Source organism: Scleropages formosus, chromosome 23, assembly GCF_900964775.1.
Source record: "Scleropages formosus chromosome 23, fSclFor1.1, whole genome shotgun sequence".
Lineage (NCBI taxonomy): Eukaryota > Metazoa > Chordata > Actinopteri > Osteoglossiformes > Osteoglossidae > Scleropages > Scleropages formosus.
In genome coordinates, this window is record NC_041828.1 from 6860836 (window position 1) to 6880770 (window position 19935).

Consider the following 19935-nt stretch of genomic DNA (forward strand, 5'->3'; position numbering starts at 1 on the left):
TGTTTAACACAGCCGCTCGCCGGGGGGGGTGACGGTTCACGGTGTGACGGGACAGCCATCACCGGCGAGCCCTCTGTCAAATGCGTTCGCTGACAAGGCCGGGGGCTTCGTCCCACACGGCCACCCGGACCGGCGTCACCGCATATGGGAGGAGGAGATATATGCCTTCCGCCATATGAGAGATTTACATTCCGCCGCATTCCGTCCCTTGTCTCCTTGTTCCAGTCATGTAGTGCAATAATATCTCACTAAAATTTTTATTCATGCCTGTAGCAACAGTGTAGTCTGTGTAATTTTCACTAAGTTATTTTTTCACTTGCACCCCCTACTGTTCCGACTGCCTTGCTACAGAAAGGACCGGAATGGTTAATTGGGGCAACTGTTTATTTATACTATTATGATACTATTATATTTGTAAATAGTACACTATTTATTCATTATGCTCATGCTCAAAGGTACTGCAGCAGGAGCTGGGATTTAAACCCGGTCCTTGCAGTGCAAGGCAACAGCTCGAATCACTGCAGAGTTTAATGTAATCCACTGGTGGATTTTACAGGAAAGGTGCGTCTTCAGCTTGCAAAGAATTTTCCAGGCTAAATGCAAATCGGCCAAAAAAAAAAAAAAATCCAAACGCGGCCTGAGAAACGTTTACGAGAATCACAGTCGAAATAATGTGAGGACTGTTTGTCATGAGCTAACAGCTTAATACTTTGGAGTTTCGGGGGGGGGGGGGGGGTGATGCAGTTATTTTAAATCCTCATTTCTGTTTCGCGGAACAAACACCCACAGCAGCATTTCTTTGGGCGTACCTTGTCAAACAACGCAGAATGCTGAAATAATAGGAAAGAAAGGAAAGCTGACAATGGTGATAATGATATCCACGCAGGCGTTTTGATGCCGAGTGATAAAAAAAAAGGTGGCGTTCAAGCACATTGCAGCGCCATTTGTCATCGTGCAAGGACAATCATAATCATCTCTTTTGCTTGCCTCTCCCATCAGTCTTCCCCTCGCGGTGTATCGGGATCAATCTGGGCTCATTTATATTAATCATCGCGTGTTTGCTAAACTGGCAAAGTCAACGGAGGACAACTGAAACAAACCCTGCGCTGAAAACAATTCAAAAACAGCTTGTTTGCTAGAGCCCCAGTCCCCTTCTTCAGCCAATGTCACAGTGCGGTTCTGCTGTTTTCCACTGTCATTCGCCTTAAAGAAAACACTGTTTAAACCCCAGGCTGAGTCTCCTCAGTTAGTGCCATTATTTACCATTATCATTTATAGCATGGCTTTAAAGACCTAATGACCGTTTAGACACAGGCCTGGAAATCCAGCCACTGACCTCCTTATGGGGCAGCACGGATTGTAAATGACAGGGACGTAGACTTCGCCCGATGGAAAGCAGTTCGACACGGGAGCCCGATGTAGTTCCCTTCACCAAAGTAGGTTCACACAAAAGCATCAGCTATGCAAAAAATCAAATTAACCGCATTAAAAACCAGGGTCTAAATGATACAGCGCAGACTGATAAGGTATTTTTTTACCACTTGACATCGCCATTCATATTTTCAAAAGTTTCAGAATTTGTATTCTGAAACAAGAAATGCGTATAATGCTTGACCACCACATGCTCTTCCATGCGATGCTTTGACCGACAATGAGGGAGACACTTATTAAGATGAAGGAATGGACTCAACGAGATAAGACACTTGAAGACCTTTCCAGGATGAAAGCGAGATGTCAGCACGAGTCAGATGCCTGGAAAAGCCAGATGACCAAAGCTTGAAGTCATACCTGCACCCCAATACACTTCTGAGAAGAAGCTGCGACTATCCACCTGTCCATTGTAACCATTCGCTTTTCAATGTTTCCGTGTTTTCACATGAACACCGTGGAAATTAGCAGCAAATGACGTGAAAGGATGAGCCATTTATGGATGTGACTCTAACCTTTATCATGCTGTACATGGATCCCACATGTAAATATTCAAACTATTCGGAATTAGTTTTTACAGAGCCGTTTCTTTTTTAAATATACATGTCTATATATAGTTACATATATTTTAAATATATATTTCCATATCTGTGAATGCTTGTGATTCTATAAAATGGTAGTTATTATCAGATGACCAAAGGTTATTTATACATAAAAAATAAAATCTCCCTCTCACCCCCACATGGGGTGGCGTGTTTGTGTCTTCCTCAAGCTCAGGTCCTCTACCAGAGGCCTTGGAGATGAAAGGTTCTGCCCAGTATCTTAGCTGTTCCTAGAACTGCACTCTTCTGGACAGAGACTTCAGATGTTGTTCCGGGAATCCGCCGGAGCCCCTCTCCCAGTTTGGGGGTCACGGCCCCGAGCGCTCCTGTTACCGCTGGGACCACTCTGGACTTCACCGTCCACATCCGTTCCAATTCTTCCTTCAGCCCTTGCTACTTCTCGATCTTCTCACGCTCCTCCTTTCTGATATTGCTGTCACTTGGGGTTCAGTTCAATTCAATTCAATTAATTTTTATAGAGCGCTCTTCTCACGCGGCGACACAGAGCGCTTTAACACAGACATAAGGCAAGAAAAACAATACATCACATAAGAGACAAAGAAGACTTTTGACTACTGACTATCATAATAAAACACTTTTTGTAGAGCTATAAGTATGCCTACCGGCCATGGAGGAAAGGAACAAAAACTCACAAAATGGAGGGATAAAAAAACCTCCGGGGGTCCGAGGGCCAGCGGTTGCCCGCCCCTCCTGGACATTCTAGATTAAGTAACAATTGTAAGCCAGTTAACAAGTAATAATGACATTGTTGCTATATGGTAGCTCGAATCCCCAGCTCAGCATGGTATGTCTCGTCCATCATAGCAGTTGGTCATCAAATCGCATGCTACATTTATCACAGTTGCCCTCCTCTCTTTGTCGACCACCGCTATGTCTGGTTGGTTGGCCAGCAACTGCTTGTCAGTTTGGAATTTGAAGTCCCATAGGACCTTAGTTCTATGTATATGGGTACAAGGCACACACACACACACACACACACACACATATGTGAAATATTTTTTCCAAGCTCCACTGATCCATATAGGAGCAATGCTGGATAGCTACTGTGCTTTGCAGGACTCTGACTGGTTTGATCTCCTTCGCTCACTCAGGTGCTCTTTGATACCTTAGTCGTTTGATGTTCAAGCTAACTTGACGAAAATAAAAACCACATATCACACATCCTTCACAAATGACAAAGAAAGAGGCGAGTCTCGGACTGAAATAAAAATAAAGACGCAGAACTTAGTCACACGAAAATGAATGTGCTGACATTGAAAGGTGAAAAAAAAAAACTCAATACTGATAGAAATTCGAGCAAAGTTTTATTTGAATGATTAAATGCTTAAAAATATCGTCACAACATGAGTTACAACATCAACAAGCCTCAGCAATGCTCTAGATTTTTTTATCAGTCTATGACATTTAAGATACAATGTCAATGTTAATATTTGAGTGATTTAAAAGGTTTTATTTCTTTATTTTACTTGGCTTTTATGGACTCTTTCGCAATTTTTCTTTTCTTTAAAGCCTGAATGAGAAAACCGAAGCTCTGGCGAAACGCTGCGTCTCGCTACTACGGCCACAACACATGACTTCCCCCCCCCGCCGCGAAATCTCCGCTGCCTCCGCTGCTTCTCGTCGGCGCGTGTTAAATACGTCATAGGCGCTGCGCGAGCTGAGGAGCTGCTCTTTGTGCGCGCGTTCTCTCAGCTCAGGAACGTCGGGTCTGACAAAGTGAGTCGGCTCTTTTTGTCTTTATCGTTTGTCTCTGTAGCGGAGAAGGTTCTCGGTTATATCATATAAAGAAAGGGGCGATAGGCCCCTGTCTCTCGTCTCAGCCCTCCGGCTATTGCCCCGGTCCTTCTGCTTCGTGGCCCTCGGTCGGTGCGGTGGTCGCCGGCTAACACACGGCTAACGGCTAACGACTAGTTAACGCCCGCGTCAACCGGACGCCCGCTGCTAATCTAATGAGCCACCTTTTCAACGTGTTCAAAGTGTCCACAGTATATATATGGAGCTCCACCAAGCATCTCATACACGCCGTGTAACACGGTATATAAGTCACGCGGTAAAAATAAGTTGTCGGTCAGGTCTGCAGTGATATTACACCTGACGAGTCATGTGGGGGGGGGGGCGCTCTGGACGTGTGAGTAGCTGCAGTGCTCACCTACTACGGTTTCCCATCCATTGTTTATAGGCCCTATAAACCTAATAGGGTGCGTTCAGCTTCAAGAGAATTCGTGTTGTCATCGTGATCCTGGTGTTCCAAGTCAGAGTACATTTTACATGTTTGTCACAAAAGTTTGTGATTCTCGCACTGACCTGGCTTGTTGATCTCACACTAGTTCATCCAGGGTCATTGTATGTAGTAAAATTGATTTTCTGTGTACATTTATTCCTTTAGCAGATGCTTTCCTCTAAAGTGATTTCCAGTGAACACTATGTCACATATGTGTGTCATCAACCCGCACACCTCATTCACCAAGGTGAATTACACTGCTAGATACACTACTTTACAATTGGTCACTCATCCATACATCAGTGGAACACACACACACTCTCTGTCGGTCACACACGATGGGTGAACTTGCACAGCATGTCTTTGGAGTGTGGGAGGAAACCCACGCAGACACGGGGAGAACATGCAAACTTCCACGCAGAGTGAGTGGGGATCGAACCCGCATCCTCTCGCACCGTTCATTTGCTGTGAGACAGCAGCACTACTTGCTGTGCCATTTGCGCTTCCCTCATGAAATAATAAAAATAATACTGAATAATAAATGCAAACGCTAATGATAAATCTGACATCATCATTACAGTATTTATACAGAAGAAGCGTGTGTTTGTGTTTCTCTGTCTGAAAGTGGCCTTGCGTTGGAATGTGTCTGTGGGTGGCTGAGGTCTTTAATAATAATGGTCACCTTTCTAAGGCAGTGTGTGTCATATACAGTATGTCCTGTACAAAAGAAATCTGTGTTCCAATAACATTCTGAGCCTCCCTCGTCACCTTCTTTCGTGCTTCGCAAGTCCTGGATTGAGCAAATGCCGTACCAGGATGTAATGTAGCCCTTCGGGATGGATTCTGGAGTGCACCTGTAGAAGCTGCTGAGCACAGACATTAGATCTTTCTTGAGGTGTCTGAGGAAGTAAAGGCATTGGTGAGCCTTTTTCACCACAGCTGGAATATGTTGTGCTAACTTCAAGTTGTCAGTGGTGCTGGCTCCAGGAAACTTGAAGCTGCTAACCATCTTCACAGCCACCCCTCCTGTGTAGGTGGGAGTGTGGTCTGCTCCCTTTAATCACCTGTTCACCTGAATAATAAGTTCTTCAACTGTGGCAGGAAACCTACACAAACATCCAAACTCCACTTAGGCATAGCCAGATTTAAGCCCACTGTCCAGGACCTGTGAAGCACCAGCTCTGCTCCTGAAGCTTAAATTGTATTCAGATGATATACAGTTAAGTCTCCTTGCATGCAAAGCACACAGTTTTAATGAGACAGGACACTGACGTGTCAGGGTGTTATTACTGAAATGGTCCATTTGCAGATGCCCTGACACACTGCACTGCAGCCAGCACGTGCATCATGATGAGAAGTTACCTGTGGGGCAAAAAGGTTCACCTTGGTGTTATCAGTGTGCATTGATCTGATGGGTCATTTTCAAATGATAAAAATAATTCACAATTTGTCTGTTTAAATGTGACTTGGCACGGATTCGTTGTTTATGCATTTGAAATCACTTTGAAACATGGGCTTCTTTGATAACTGTCACCAGTTGTTTTTTGAAAACGGGCCATCAGGATATTTGTGGTCATATTAAATAGTGAGAATAATAAGAATGAGAATAAGAATGAAGCGTTACACTCTGTACCTTACACATGTCTATGACCAGTCTCAGATTTACATTTTATCCTCATTAGATTACATATTATTATTCTTTATTTAGTCAATGCCTTCATCCACTGTAATACCCAGTACAGGTGGTAAATGACATACAATGGGGTTCCATTCCAATGACCTTGTTGTAAGTTGACTTCGTTATAAGTTGCAAACCCCCTTGTACTGTTATATAGACCATTTAAACATGTATATAAACAATTAACATGCATTAATGCTACTTTGTGTAAGAGATTAGTCATATTTTCACTAGTTTCACACATTATTCTTGTTAAAATACTATTATAGAATAATATAAATACAGTACAGTATTGTAATTATATTTTCATGATGCGCTGTTAGGTTTGTTTGTTAGGTGCCATTGAGTCGATGTCGACTCATGGAGACTTTTTAGATAGTTCTCCTGAAAAGCGTCCCATCTTCCACCAACCAGCTAAGACTTGGAAGTGGGGCATCCATGGCTGTGGTGATTGTGTTGATCTACCGCATAGCTGGCCTTCCTCTTCTACGTTGACCTTCTGCTTTGCCCAGCATGATGTCCTATTCCATTGACTGTTCTCTCCACATGATGTGTCCGAAGTAAGAGAGTCAAAGCCGTGTTGTCTGAGCTGATGGACTGTTTCTTCGCTTTAATTTCTAATTCTACTTCCTTTAGCTTATTCTACACCACCAGAATACTAACATGTTTGCTTGCTATCTATTGTAAAAAAGTAACTTCAGTAGAATCTCAAAGGAAACATTTGTAAAGAAAAAAGTTTGTGTGAACCACATGAGTGCTAGACATTGAAATGCTGGCTGAGACCCATAAAATGACAAACTTAGGTGCTTTGCAGAAGCACGGCCAGTTAATATTACTATACAGCAGATGGAACCTTTGTTGTTAGTATGACCAAGCTTAGGACCTCGAAAATATTGCAGTGCATTTCATGGAAAGGTCAGCGCAGGTCGAGGATAACCTATGTACAGTGTGTAATGTGGACTGCGTTGCATTTGGGTTCGGGTCAGTTGAAAATCTGTGATGAAGGTGTGTCATTTTTCTGGCTGTTCCGTACTCATCTCTGGCCTTCGTGGAGTGAACCGAGCTGCTTTTCTAGCCCTCCTTAAACCTCTTGAGAGCTCAGGAAGGGAGTTAAATGGTTCAGTGAAGACAGTCAAATCAGGTGGTTCACTGACCAGCTGTAACTCAAAACTTCATGGACTTGGCCCTTGAGGACTTTAGCTGGATAGCTCCTGGACAATCCTTTCATTTTTTACGGGACAATTTTATTTTCTCTTGGTAATATTGCTCCGTTCCATCCTGACATTTAGCGGGAGCCAAGTAGTAGAGATTTTTGTATTTTGGAGGCTCCTGCACATTAAAAACTACCATCTTTGGAAGCCACAAGCATTCACAAATTTCGAGGGTTTTCAGCTCCTCATTGCCAGTTGCTTTCTTTAGCCATTCTTTGGTAAAATAAGTTGATTACTTGGATTTTAAATGTATTTAGGTTTTGATAAGCCTAGCACATCATCAGTCAATTGATGCAGCGTTGCTTCCTCAAATGGATTCAAAGCTAAATAAATTAGTTCAGATTCTTAAGTGAAGCATAAACCTGAGAAGTCAACTGTTAATATAAGGGGCGTTAAAGACAGACAAGAGAAATGACTGGATCACTATGCAGTTACTGTGTGCTGGGACATTACATTAGACATTAGCTGGTTTCTCCAGAATGCTGAACAGCAGGTCCAGCTGGGTGTTGCAAGGCAGCTGCTGAAAGCACTTTTCTCCCCGTGCCTAATTCTGCTCTGTGTTGGTTCCCAGTGGATCGGGGCTCAAAGCGCAGGCAGGTGAAGCCCCTGGCTGCCTCCTTGCTGGATGCCCTGGACTATGACAGCTCAGACGACAGCGACTTCGAAGTGGGAGATGCTTCAGGTACCTGCCACTCCACTATTACCTGCTTTTCTGCATGTGGTGTTTCATCAGTTACTTTCATCCTCCCTTGTTTTGCATGTTGAGAAGTCAGTTAGGATGAATGTAATATTACATTTTCATTTTAAAATAGGAAATTGTAAAAAATCCTGCATTTTTCTTTGTAACAGCATGTCAGGGTGGCCTTAAAGATTCAGCAAGCTATTGTCTTGTATATGTACATGTTCCTTAAGTGAACTCAGACCAGGGGATGTCGCTCCCTCCTACGCTGAACTGCCACACGTGACCTCGCAGTGGCCTCGTCCGCCTTTTTTTTTCCCCCTGTGGAGGCCGACGAGGCCAGATGGAGGCTCGTGCTGGGCTAGAGATGAAGTCCTCACGGCCGTGGTCCCGCTGCCTGCGTTCGCGCCCTGTCACTACGCTGCCGGAGCAGCCAGATGGACAGGACCGCCAGCGTCTCTGTCTCTTGCCTGCCCGCAGAGGTGCAGACAGGCCAGCAGCTGCTAATGACTTTCCTGAACATTGTAACCCCCCCAGGGCAGGAGATTGGGGGGGAGCAGTGCAGTTACTTTGTTGCATTCAAAACGGGCAAGAAAAATCAATCTTTGAAATCGTTCCATGTCTGAACAGCAAAGCTTAAAACACATTTTTGTGATGAAATGCTGGTACTGGATTTTCTTTTTTTTTTTTTTTTTTAATTTGATGCATTATGAAAATGAACAACTCCTAATTGTCCGGAGTTCCTCGGGAGGAAAAACGCATGTCAGTATTTGTGACAAATGACTAAAATTGCTTAAAGCTTTGTATAATATTTCCATTAGGAATTATCATTGTCCCCGTTGAGGGCCAAACACATTAACTAAGCACCAAAGAAAATGAGTTCTTTTTAGTATAAGAAATCAGATAAGAACAAGAAATCAGAGCCAGCCTTTTAGTGCGACCGTGGCGAAACTTGTTTGCACATCGTTGTTTGCATGTAGAGTAGTTATTAAGGGCATAGGTTTGTAATCTCAAAGATGTCACGTTCGAGTGAGTTTCCATTGCTGTAACATAATTGGGAGAATGGTAGTAATAATCCAGAATGTTGACCTTTTTACTCAAACTTTGTGATTTCCAGGCTCAGAGGGCAGCGGCAATGGAAGTGACGATGACGGGTCCAAGGAGAGCGTGGCTGGTTCAGATAGCGAGTCGGATGCCATTGGCTCAGCTGACGAGCAGGCCGCTGAAGAGGATGAGCCCAAAGATCTGACTTGTGGTGAGACCACTGCAGAAGAACAGCAGAAGGGTAAGGAGCTGCCTTCTGATGGGGGCAGCAAAGAACAGGAGGAGGAGGAAGAGGGTTGTTCCAAGGGGAAGAAGAAGACTGACAAGACCTCAGACACAGAGGCCAGTGGGAGTGGCAGTGGGGGTGGGGCCGGGTGCGAAAGCAGTGGCGGGGCAGTGGAGGAGCATGCTACCGAACCCAAAAAGTGGAACCTGCGCCGCAACCGGCCCCTGCTGGACCTCAGCGCAATGGAGGAGCTGAACGAAATGGACGACTACGACAGCGAGGACGACAACGACTGGCGTCCCAAGGCTGGCAAGAAGCGGAACAAGTCCGCTGCCCCCAAGGGTGGCAGTGAGGAGGAGGAGGAGGAAGAAGAGGAAGAGGAGGAAGAAGAGGAAGAGGAGGGAAGCGGGAGTGAAGAGGAGGAGGATGATGACGATGATGACTGTGAGGGGGAGAATGCAGGTGAAGAGAATGGTGGGAGTGAGAAGGAGGAGAAGAAGTCAAAGCGCAAAACGACCAAGAACACCAGCGCATATGACGAGGAGCTAACTAACGACAGCCTGAGTCTGTCCCAGAGCAAGAACAATGAGGTACTCCATGTCTAACAGACTCCATGCTTTTTCCCATTCTTAAAGTAATCCTTTTTATCATAACTACATTTTACATTGCTGCTGTTTAATTTTTTCTGAGTTACTGGATGTTATTTTATATCGGATTTGCTGATATCAGATCTGGCTACTGAAAATGCATATACATATTAAGTTAAAACTGAATGGAAAAGGTCTTTACAAATCCACTTAGCCAGAAACTAGGAATCAGAAAGAGATAGTAGACTTAGGGAAAAAATCAGATTAACTGTTTAGATAGTAGAATCATCCAATTCCTAAGTCGGATTTCTACTGGATTTCGAGTGACATGTTAAATAGGCACATTGTCTCTTCCCCTTCACTCTACTTACCCAGGATTCCATGCTGCTGGACCGAGCACAGACCTGGAGCTCCCAGAGGATGGACCACATCCTGATCTGTTGCGTCTGCTTGGGGGACAACAGTGAGGATGCGGACGAGATCATCCAGTGTGACAACTGCGGTGTGACCGTGCACGAAGGTAAACGGTGTAGCTACAGCACAGTGATTTGCAGCGTTGTGTAAAAACAACACAATCCTGAGTTGTGTCACCAAACTCGCTGTTTTCGTTTATCTCGGGTGTCTTTGGAGTTGATTTTGTCACTTGCAGTGGGTTTCGTCAGCATTGTTTCACCAGCACGCAGGTAGCAGCTCTGAACATAGTTGTTTTTCTTTTTGAGCAGTGCTGACTAGAGACAGGATGAATCACTGCACTTCTGTGGTCACAGAGAGCACGAGAGTCCTCCAGCTGAAGAGATTATCGATGAGCTGGTCTTTCTGTTTTAAAGCAGCCTGCAATTGCACTAAGAATGACCTTAATTTCTTTCTGAATCATTCTTGTTGTTAGAGCAAAAGAAATGTGCAGGAGACGTTGGTGGTTTCTGGATAGATGATGTTTCTATAGTTCAACTAATCGTTCCAAAGCTTTTCCTCGGCATGTCTCATACCAGGGGTGTGTACCAGTCTGCTCAGTAATGTCACCATCACACAAATGCAGGTGTGCTTTGTGTTGGGGTCAGAAGTTCAAGGGGTTCTAGGGGATAAACACATTGTGAAAGTGACTGAGGGACACTGAGATAGCGTGGCTGACCCCTTTTAATGGGCTAGCTGTGGACATCACTACATAAGTGCATTGGGGACAGTATTTGAGCTCATGATTTGTTGTTGAGCTAGACGGCTGATTCTCTTCTCCTTGTCTCTTGCTTTTCTTAATTAACAACGGAACAGAATGGGCTTCAACATCCAGCAACATCGAGACAGAAACGGTACACTGAGAAACTGCGGATGCAGATAATACAAAGCAAGGGCCAAAGGTTATATTTTTTAGGTAGTGCCACATAACCACTCCTATTAAGGAGTTCCAAAGAGGTGACCAGGCAGTAAATTTAAAATTTCTAGCAGAAGAAAGTTAGACTTTTAAGTCATCCATGTTTTTGTAGAGCTTCTGGTAGTAGTAAAATACATTTTCTCGACACATTTTTGCTGCGGTTTAACAGAAATATAGAGTATAAATCAAACTTTTCGTTAAAGATCTTTTGAATGGTTGAATGAATACCCTTCCCTGAAAGGTTTTGTCCTATCACATTCTCACAATAAATGTGTAAAAGTGCCTGGAATGACCTTACTTTGGAAACACAGCTGGGATGTTCCCAGGAATGTAAGGTAGATGAAGTCGAAGTTTTGTTGCTGGATGCTGTAGGAGAAGCATACGGGGGAGGCTTTAGCACATACACATAGTCGTTCATTGTCACTCCAAGAAAAGTTAGTCATGGCCCCATGTCTCCCTTGATGCCTCATAAGAACAGGTTCCAGTGCCTCTTAAAACAGTATCTCGTGTGGAGATATCAGCGACACGGGCTGTCTTTCCACTTTAGCTAGTTCTCATCTCCAGCTTTTAATAACTTCTTTCTGCTGTGTTTAACTGCCACAGAAATAGGGTAAGGTAACAAGTTGACTGCACTCTTGTGTCCAAGTTCCTCTAGAGAAGAAGTTTCTTAGTGAATAAATGTAAGTGGTCTTTGGTGCAAAGCCTTTGTTTCCAAGTGTATGTTAGAATAGCATTTCTCATATTGTCAAGTGTGTGAAATCTGAACAGACAGATGAAGATAGTGGCTTTCTGCTGTCTACCTGGTGTCTTGTGTGAGCACTGTCTTTTTTTTTTTTTTTTTTTTTTTTTTTAAATAACTCCCAGCTGTCCAACAGAGAAGCTATGACTAGGAGTCATGACCTGCTTATAGGGGAGTTGTAGATGGTATGTCAACTCTGGAAGCATCAGCAGAAAGTGAAAATGAAAATACAGCTGAAAGGAAAGCCTGCTTACGATATTTATTGCCCTGTACAACAGTAATAGGATTCGTTCTGTATACAGGCTCAGCAAGGAAAAGTGATGCTGGACTTTGGCTGTAATTGTTTGTTGCTCATCTTGCCTCGGAGTGCTGTCTGACACGGCAAAAAAAATCGCATAACCTGGCTGGAAAACAAAACAAAATGCAAGTTGCCCTCATTTTGTTTTGTGACTTTCTCAGGGCGTTTTCAATATTCTGTTCGTTATTGATGTCTTCACATATTCCTTCAAGCTGTTTGTTTCAAAAGACTGTTTTTAACATAACTTTGATTTTTAACCATGGCCATAAACTAAATTAAAATAAGACATTAACCCAGCATTGGTTTTAATAGCTTTTGTCACTCTTTTTGTGGACTTGGGGAAAGTAATAGCTTTTTCTGTCTTGGGTTAGGAGGAGCAGATGTGGCCGGGAGGCTGTCTTTTTCTCCTTCATTTGCCTTCCTCCCAACACGTGTCTGAATGACAGGAAGGGGGTCTGTGTGATGGCAGCACCCCCCCAACCAAACGGACAGCTGTTCCTCACACACATATTTCACCCCTTGCCAGGTCCACGACCAGCTGCGCGGCATTCACTGAGAAACAGAGGTCACGCATCAAGCGAGAGTTAGAACTGCGATTCCCTCAGAAAAGGGGCTGTACGCCATGATCGCATTCAAGGGGGCAGCCGTCGCGGCCCTATTTCAGGCAGTGACGTCACGTTGTTGAGCATAAGTGGCGACAACTCCTTGACATGGATAGGGCCATAGTTTAGAGGTTTGTTAGCCTGCGGTAGTCGAAGACAGGTCACACCTGAACTGGCAGGCTCACAGCTGGGCTCTCAATGTCTTTAGCAATACCACACTCCATTATCAGCTTTCAGCCTTCACCTTTTTGACATTTCTGGAAAAAACTGAAATTCTAAAATATGAGGAAGGCAGCAGGGAACATAGCAGCTAATGACATGGACTTGTCACTTGTTGCAGGTCTGGTCCCCACTCGCTGCTTCTGCTGTAGTGCTTTTGACAGGGTACTCATTTAGGGCCAGGGTACACTCATCTCGTTATTTGGTCTTCAGAGATCTGATTTTTCACATATCCACGGATCATTAATACAAGCTAATCGGTCAGAATTTTCATCTTCATTCATCATTCATTTTCAGCAGCGCCAAGTGGCTGTGTGACAGACTGACCAAGACGCACAATCTCATTCTGACGCACTGCATTTTTGCGTGTCTGCTCACGTGTATCTTTGCAAGTATTTGCACTTTCGTGTTGTAATTTTCCAAATTTTCATTTAAATGTGACCCATAGCCTGTGTTTTCCTCAAGCAAGTCTATTCAGATTATCACGGTAAGTTTACTTTATAGATCACACACACACATTTTCTGAACCGCTTGTCCCATACGGGGTCATGGGGAACCGGAGCCTAACCCAGCAGCTCAGGGCATAAGGATGGAGGGGGGAGTGGACACACCCAGGACGGGACGCCAGTCCATCGCAAGGCACCCCAAGTGGGACTCGAACCCCAGACCCACCAGAGAGCAGGACCCGGTCCCGTTATAGACCTTTTTTTTAAAAGATAATTTTATATACATAACCTTGTATGAAATTTATGCAAGTAACTCAGAATTGCCCTAATAGACCCAGTAAACCTTAAAAAAATCAGAATTACAAATCTTTAATTTTTGCATTTATTCACAATTTACATTAAAAAAAATAATAAACAGTTCTTACTCTATTTTCCTACCTCAATTCCAAGTGTAGACCAAAAAAACATGCTTAAGGATGAGGAAGCATTTTACATACTTGCCTATGTTTACGACCCTGCCAGATCAGTGAAGCTTTGTGGATGCAGATGTGAGTTATTTATTTAGCAGTACTTGAGTTCAATTCAAAAGAGCTTTGCCGATGAGGGAGGAAAAAACGTTGTATTTATTATTCATTCTGTTTTAGTGCATTACACTTGAATACGTTTAATGTGTAAACTTTCTCCTTACATTAGGCATCATTAGGGGGATCCTGGGGTGAACCTGGTATGGGCTTGAGACAAATTGGAACTTTTCCTAAAAAGACATATTGTAATAAGTAATTTCATTATCCAGTCTTTCGATATTAGCTCAGTTTTCCAGAATGGATTGGGACTGATTAATAGGGGATAAGTGTATGGTGTTTCAGGTGATGATTCAAAATATCTTTCTGTAGCCTTTGTGATTCTTTCACTTTGTTGAATTGATTTCTTTGTTTTGGTATTCAAATATGTGCTTGAACACAATGCTTGAAGTGATTATCTGTCTCACTTTCCATTGACTGGAAACAGGTCTACAGTGTGACCATGACATTAGGGATGTTTAGGTCTCAGAGGACAAACTGGGATGGAGCAGATGACAAAGCTGGAACGACCAGTACCCAAAGTAGTACTTCTGCCTTAAATTAGCCTTAGCAATCCAAGCGTATTCCACCTCTCGGCTGGATTCAAATGAGAAAGCACACTTTGTCCAGGTTTTAGGACCTGTGAGGTGTGGAGGAGAGTTTCTACCTTTCGTTCTTTATGTCAGTTTGTTGGATACATGGAGCTTAGAGCAAAAGGCCCTTAAATTTCATTTTGCCTGGTCAGCAATCTCAGCCCCTTCCAACTGTGTAATATATGTGCTGAGGTACCTTTTACAGCCCTCTTGGAAGGTGAATTCGGATTTATTGTTCTGTCAATACAATTGTCAGATAAATGGATGGACAAGTGTATACTCATGCTGCATTTGAGTTACACTGCAAATATCAGGCATTAAAATTTTAAGTTTGGAGGCAATCCACAAATATTATGTGTCTTTTTTGCGCTACCCTTACGAGTTAGAAGGGCAACTTCTGTGTGCACAGAAGAGCAAAGGGCTGGTATGGCTGTTACAATGCAGAGCGTTCCATTTCAATCAGAAACAGAATATTGAGAGAGACACTTTGTTTAATTTAGAATTTTTTTAAAAAGCAAAACTCGTTTTTTCGTGTGGCTTTTTCTTGCGTATTTTCAGAAACCCTCAAAATCCCCTTGATGCAAGTGGTGCCGAATCCATTTCCCTGATTCCATTTGAGGATGAAACTCCCGGCTAACAGCGCTGCTCCCAATTACCTTCCCAGCTTGAACTGGGCCAGGCTTTTAATCAGCAGCTTTGTGGCGACGACCAGCCGTGGGTTACTCTCGTTGCCGTGTGGAGCCCTCTCTCTGCACTCTCTTCAGAGGCTATTAGAGCTTTCCTGCAGAGCATCTTCAAAAACTGACCACGGCCCAAATCTCACATGTGGAATAAAGTGGCACTGGAATGGTTCGTCTTTGACATTTGAACATGCTATTGTGGATTGTGATGAGGACTGGCTGCAAATGCATCCGAAGAATTGGAGCCAATCCAGTCTTCTGGCCGGTCACGTTTTTCTGTTTCTCTGACATGGATGTTTCCATCAGATCAATGAAAATGTTTAGCTGCACTTCAGTATATACACAGCACTGTGCTGTCAAACACCCCATAGTGCATATAGGTGTGTTTCTTACCTCATACCTCTTCTGCTACAGTACGTGGTAAATAGCCTACGAGTTATAACGATTGTGTGGACAAAGGTGTAATGTCCTGTCATGTTGCTCAGTAAGAAGTACTTTCAGTTTTACTTGCATATCAGACAGTTAGAGGTGAACGGGAAATCGTTCACTAACCGATACAAGCTACCTGGCCTAGACCCCTCCCATGCAGCCCCATCCATTAGGCTCCAACTTTTCAAGACGTGGCAGGCTGAGCCGCTAACAGGTGTGATCGCTGGACCTGCTCAGTCATTGATTAATGTAGGGCCCCACCGCAGGGGTAAAAAGAATCTCATTATTGACGTCACCATTAATGGCTTCACACCCAATGACACCTCCTGGGCAGAGGTTGCATTGGGGTTCCTTCTGTTCCTTCTGACTCCCTAAATATGTACAGTATATATTGGTTTGTTCCCTGTAAAGCTGTCATTCAAAAGTTATGACTTCAGTAAAATTATGAAGTTGAGCTATTGTTTTAACCGTGACTATCTTCTTTCCATTGTCCATTGCGCTACCCTGCAGACAGAACCTTTTCCCAATGCACATCATCATTAATGAGCTTACACATCTTCTATACCCAATTAACATGCTGCTGCTATTGATTTCTAGGAGTCTTTAATGCATTTTAGACCACAGTGCTAATTATATCCCTCCTGTGATTAGTCCATTTTATTTTCACGTAGTTTAGTTGTTTAACTATTCGGTTGGCATTACCCATAAAGGGGAGGCAGAAGATCCCAAGTAAAAATGCACCTTATTTCTGTAGGGGTAGATGATTAATTAAGTCAGGTATTTTCATTAAAAAAAAAAAAAAAAAATCTTGGAGAGCTGCCAAAATGAAACAAATCTGTGATGATCCAGCACTTCCCTCTTTCCATTTCCATTGATTTTATTGATTGGTTTATTGAAGCAGCACAAGTCAGTATTTACACAGCAGTAGCAGGAATTGTGCGATGAATTTTGTCCTGCATGAGACACAGACAGAGTAAAAACAAACTTGTGGAGGCTTCTTTCATTAGCGGCAGCATGAGAGGATTTGGCAGGGCTTGCAGTCCCTACAGCTGGAACCGCTGTAGGCACCTCTCCATGCCCGCCAGTCGTGATGTCATTGGAGCTGACAGGCCACCGGTGAAGCAGAGAGGTAGGTCTGGTGCCCATCGCAGCAGCTGCCAGTGGCCTCTACGGCACACAGGTGCCCTTGAGCTCCCTTGGCAGTAAATCGGCAGTAAAACTGATTTTCCCCCATTATTTTACCTTTCGTCAAACAGAGGTGCCTCTGAAACATCAACCTTTGTTTCATTCCTTCTGTGAATAGTGTCTATATCTCACTTTCAATACTGGTTTATACACCATAAATTTCTTATTTACACAGAGTGTTTTACATTTTAATCTCAAATTGTCTGGGCCCATTTCTGTATCTTTAACTTCTGCTGCTTTGTTTTGGGGTTTTTTTTTTTTTTTTTTTAAATAGATTTGCTGTTCATATAGCAATGGTTCTGATATCACTGCAGGAGAAGTGAAAAAGTTAAAGCACAGCTGCGTGTGTGCACACCTGTGTATACTATGTGTAACACATGAACTGCAAAGTAAAGTACATGATCTCTCAGCAGCCCTTTCTTTACTGTGGGCTTTTGATTCTACCTGGCTTAGCATTTGTCAAGTTAAAGGCGCTCGTCACCTGAACTACATCACCTCGGACTAATGAGGTCATGTACTAGCAGCCCCACAGTCATTTATTTCTCCTGGTTGACTTAAAAGGTCGTTGTACGCTGTGTGATTCAGTATAATACAGACAGCGCTTTACAGTAAAGAATTATGAGAAGTTGGCCATGAAAGATGTCAAGCAATTTTATCAGCTGTTTCAGCAATAAATCTGTTGTGAAAAATGAACCGCACAAGAGAATTCTCAATTTAAAATGCTAAACTGAAATATGATGAGACAGTGATTGACTGACATTTGGATGTTTTTCTGGTGAGGAGATGATGACTGCTGTATTTATGATTCCAGAGATTACTTCTCTCATCACCCTGTGGCACAGTCTCTTGTCACCGATGCATTAATGGCATAATCGCAAGAGACTGGGACCCCACTCCTTCTTTGTGTCACTGGATAGTGTATGATCACCGTCCCCATGTCAATAATCCCATGCTGCCTTGAGCTAGGAATCATGTCCATAGCCAAAGTGAGCTAATCCTTTTACATCTGTCTTTACTTTTGCAGGTATCATTTTTCAAACACACACACACACACATTTTTGGAACCGCTTGTCCCATACGGGGTCGCGGGGAACCGGAGCCTACCCGGCAACACAGGGCGTAAGGCCAGACAATTAAGCATATATTAAAATGATGGAACCTGGAATTTTCTTCGCTGTTCATGTATGGATCAGTCATCTCTTTTCTATGGTACTGCATTTTTTTTTTTATCAGTCCCTTAGTGGTTATAGAAGGTCATATCTTCTGCTTATTGGCTCTATTAAAAGAATACATACCCTTTTTGAAAACCTGATAAGACTGCCGAACCACTCACATTGCCTGGACCCAAAGATGTGTCCAGGCCACTGATCAGTCAGCGTTCAGTGTTTCTTGTGCTGTCCTCAAAGACAGAAATTTGGAAAGGGCACTTCACTGAGAACTCTGCATAGTTTAAAGGACAGGTTCCTCGATAAGAAAATGGTATGTTGTGTAAATAATGGCGCAATAGTTGTGCAACTGTGGCCCCCGGGTCCTTAGTGACAGATGAAAGTGCCTTGCTAGTCCCAAATGTCGGAAGCCACGCTAAATGAATTTAACTGCATGAAAAACAAGCTTGACAAATTCTGACCCAAGTCGCCCAGTGTTCAAAGACATTAATCTCAGGGAGCGACAGGACAGGAGGTATAATTGTAAGTACATGGAGGTGGTCATTAGGCAGCAACGGGGGTGATATCTGTTCTGTCAGAATAATATATGTTCTCACCTTCTTAAGCTGCACATCACTACCTGTAAATTGCATAGAAACAGATTTCGTTGTCCAGTCCATAAGCTCATACTTGTTACACTTGGCTGTAACACCTGTAATGTTGTTCCATCCCCAAGTCTTTAATTGGATCTCGACATAGTCGAGCCCCCCCTCCCCCCAATCCACTGTGAATTTCCCTGCCAGACTTCCCTAAACTGTCAAACCATCATTTCACAGGGATAATCTTTTCACGGTGGATTACGCAGTTATCCCATAGTCATCACTTTTCACCAGCTTCAGCTCACTTTGGCCGGTTCCCTGTGGGTTTGCAATTTTGAGCCTTGTATCACAGTTCAAAAGGACTATTGTCGATTCACTCGACAGTTGAGCCATAAATAGGCTGTACAAGATTGGAGGCCGCTCCGAGAACCAGTGTTTTGGTTCAGAGCGCGATTGGTAATAGGCAGATACCAAGATACCAATAACAATGGCTAAAGCTATTCAGGGGAAGTATGGACTCTAGAATTTGATTTAATTCATCTGTTTCTTGGCTGCAGGTAGGCCCATAGGTGAGTATGTTGACACTTGCAATAGTTACAGCTCTTACAGTACTGAATTTTCTGTCTCATTTAAAAACTTATGCTGAAAATATCTTTGGAGGGAGGAACTACAATACACTGGCTTTAATCCATGCAGCTTTTTGAAAGCCAACATGATGATAAAATTGTTTTCGGCCCTCTAGGTTGTTATGGCGTCGACGGGGAGAGCGACTCCATCATGAGCTCTGCGTCTGAGAACTCCACAGAGCCGTGGTTTTGTGACGCCTGCAAAAACGGTGTGACACCTAGCTGCGAACTCTGCCCTAACCAGCATGGCATCTTCAAGGAGACTGATGCAGGAAGGTGGGCTGTTCTGCCATTTACCCACATTCATTCCCAGAAAAAGGCTGATTGCGCATCGTTTGTAAGCCTACAACTCATAGTTCAGTTTTGCAGAAAGAAAACTTTTAATACCCACCCAAGTGTCAGTCGGTGCCCCATGGTATGAAACAGAGAGTGTCTGTTGCCTTCAACTGCCATGTACTTGTCCTCAAACTGGGTTGCGTATTATTGGGCAGCAGGTTAAGATCACAGACATTTACCATGTACAAGTGATGTTGCTGGTTCAAGTCCCACTCCCTGCTAACGATGTTGCACCCTTGAGACATACAGCTCTATTAATTAGTGGAATGCTATAAATCTCATGGAATGGAACTGTTGCCCAAGCTGCTACTACTAATATTGTATAATGCACTCATTGTATTTTTCTCTGAGATGTACGTCACTTTGGAAAATTTTAAGCTTCTGCTAAATGATTAAATGTAAATGTATTGTTCAT

At 43.4% G+C, this 19935-nt stretch overlaps 1 protein-coding gene across 3 annotated transcripts in view; it reads left to right on the forward strand.

Annotated features, from left to right (window-relative positions):
* The first annotated feature begins 3695 nt into the window (after window positions 1–3695).
* The window catches only part of phf14 (PHD finger protein 14), a 54642-nt gene continuing 38402 nt past the window's right edge, over window positions 3696–19935 (forward strand). For all 3 annotated transcript variants that reach the window (XM_018754429.2, XM_018754430.2, XM_018754431.2), the window contains exons 1-5: window positions 3696–3767; window positions 7733–7843; window positions 8958–9700; window positions 10073–10217; window positions 19301–19460. In XM_018754429.2, the coding sequence (XP_018609945.1) occupies window position 3767; window positions 7733–7843; window positions 8958–9700; window positions 10073–10217; window positions 19301–19460 (1160 nt within the window). In that variant the 5' untranslated portion in view covers window positions 3696–3766. The remainder of the gene's footprint in view (window positions 3768–7732; window positions 7844–8957; window positions 9701–10072; window positions 10218–19300; window positions 19461–19935) is intronic.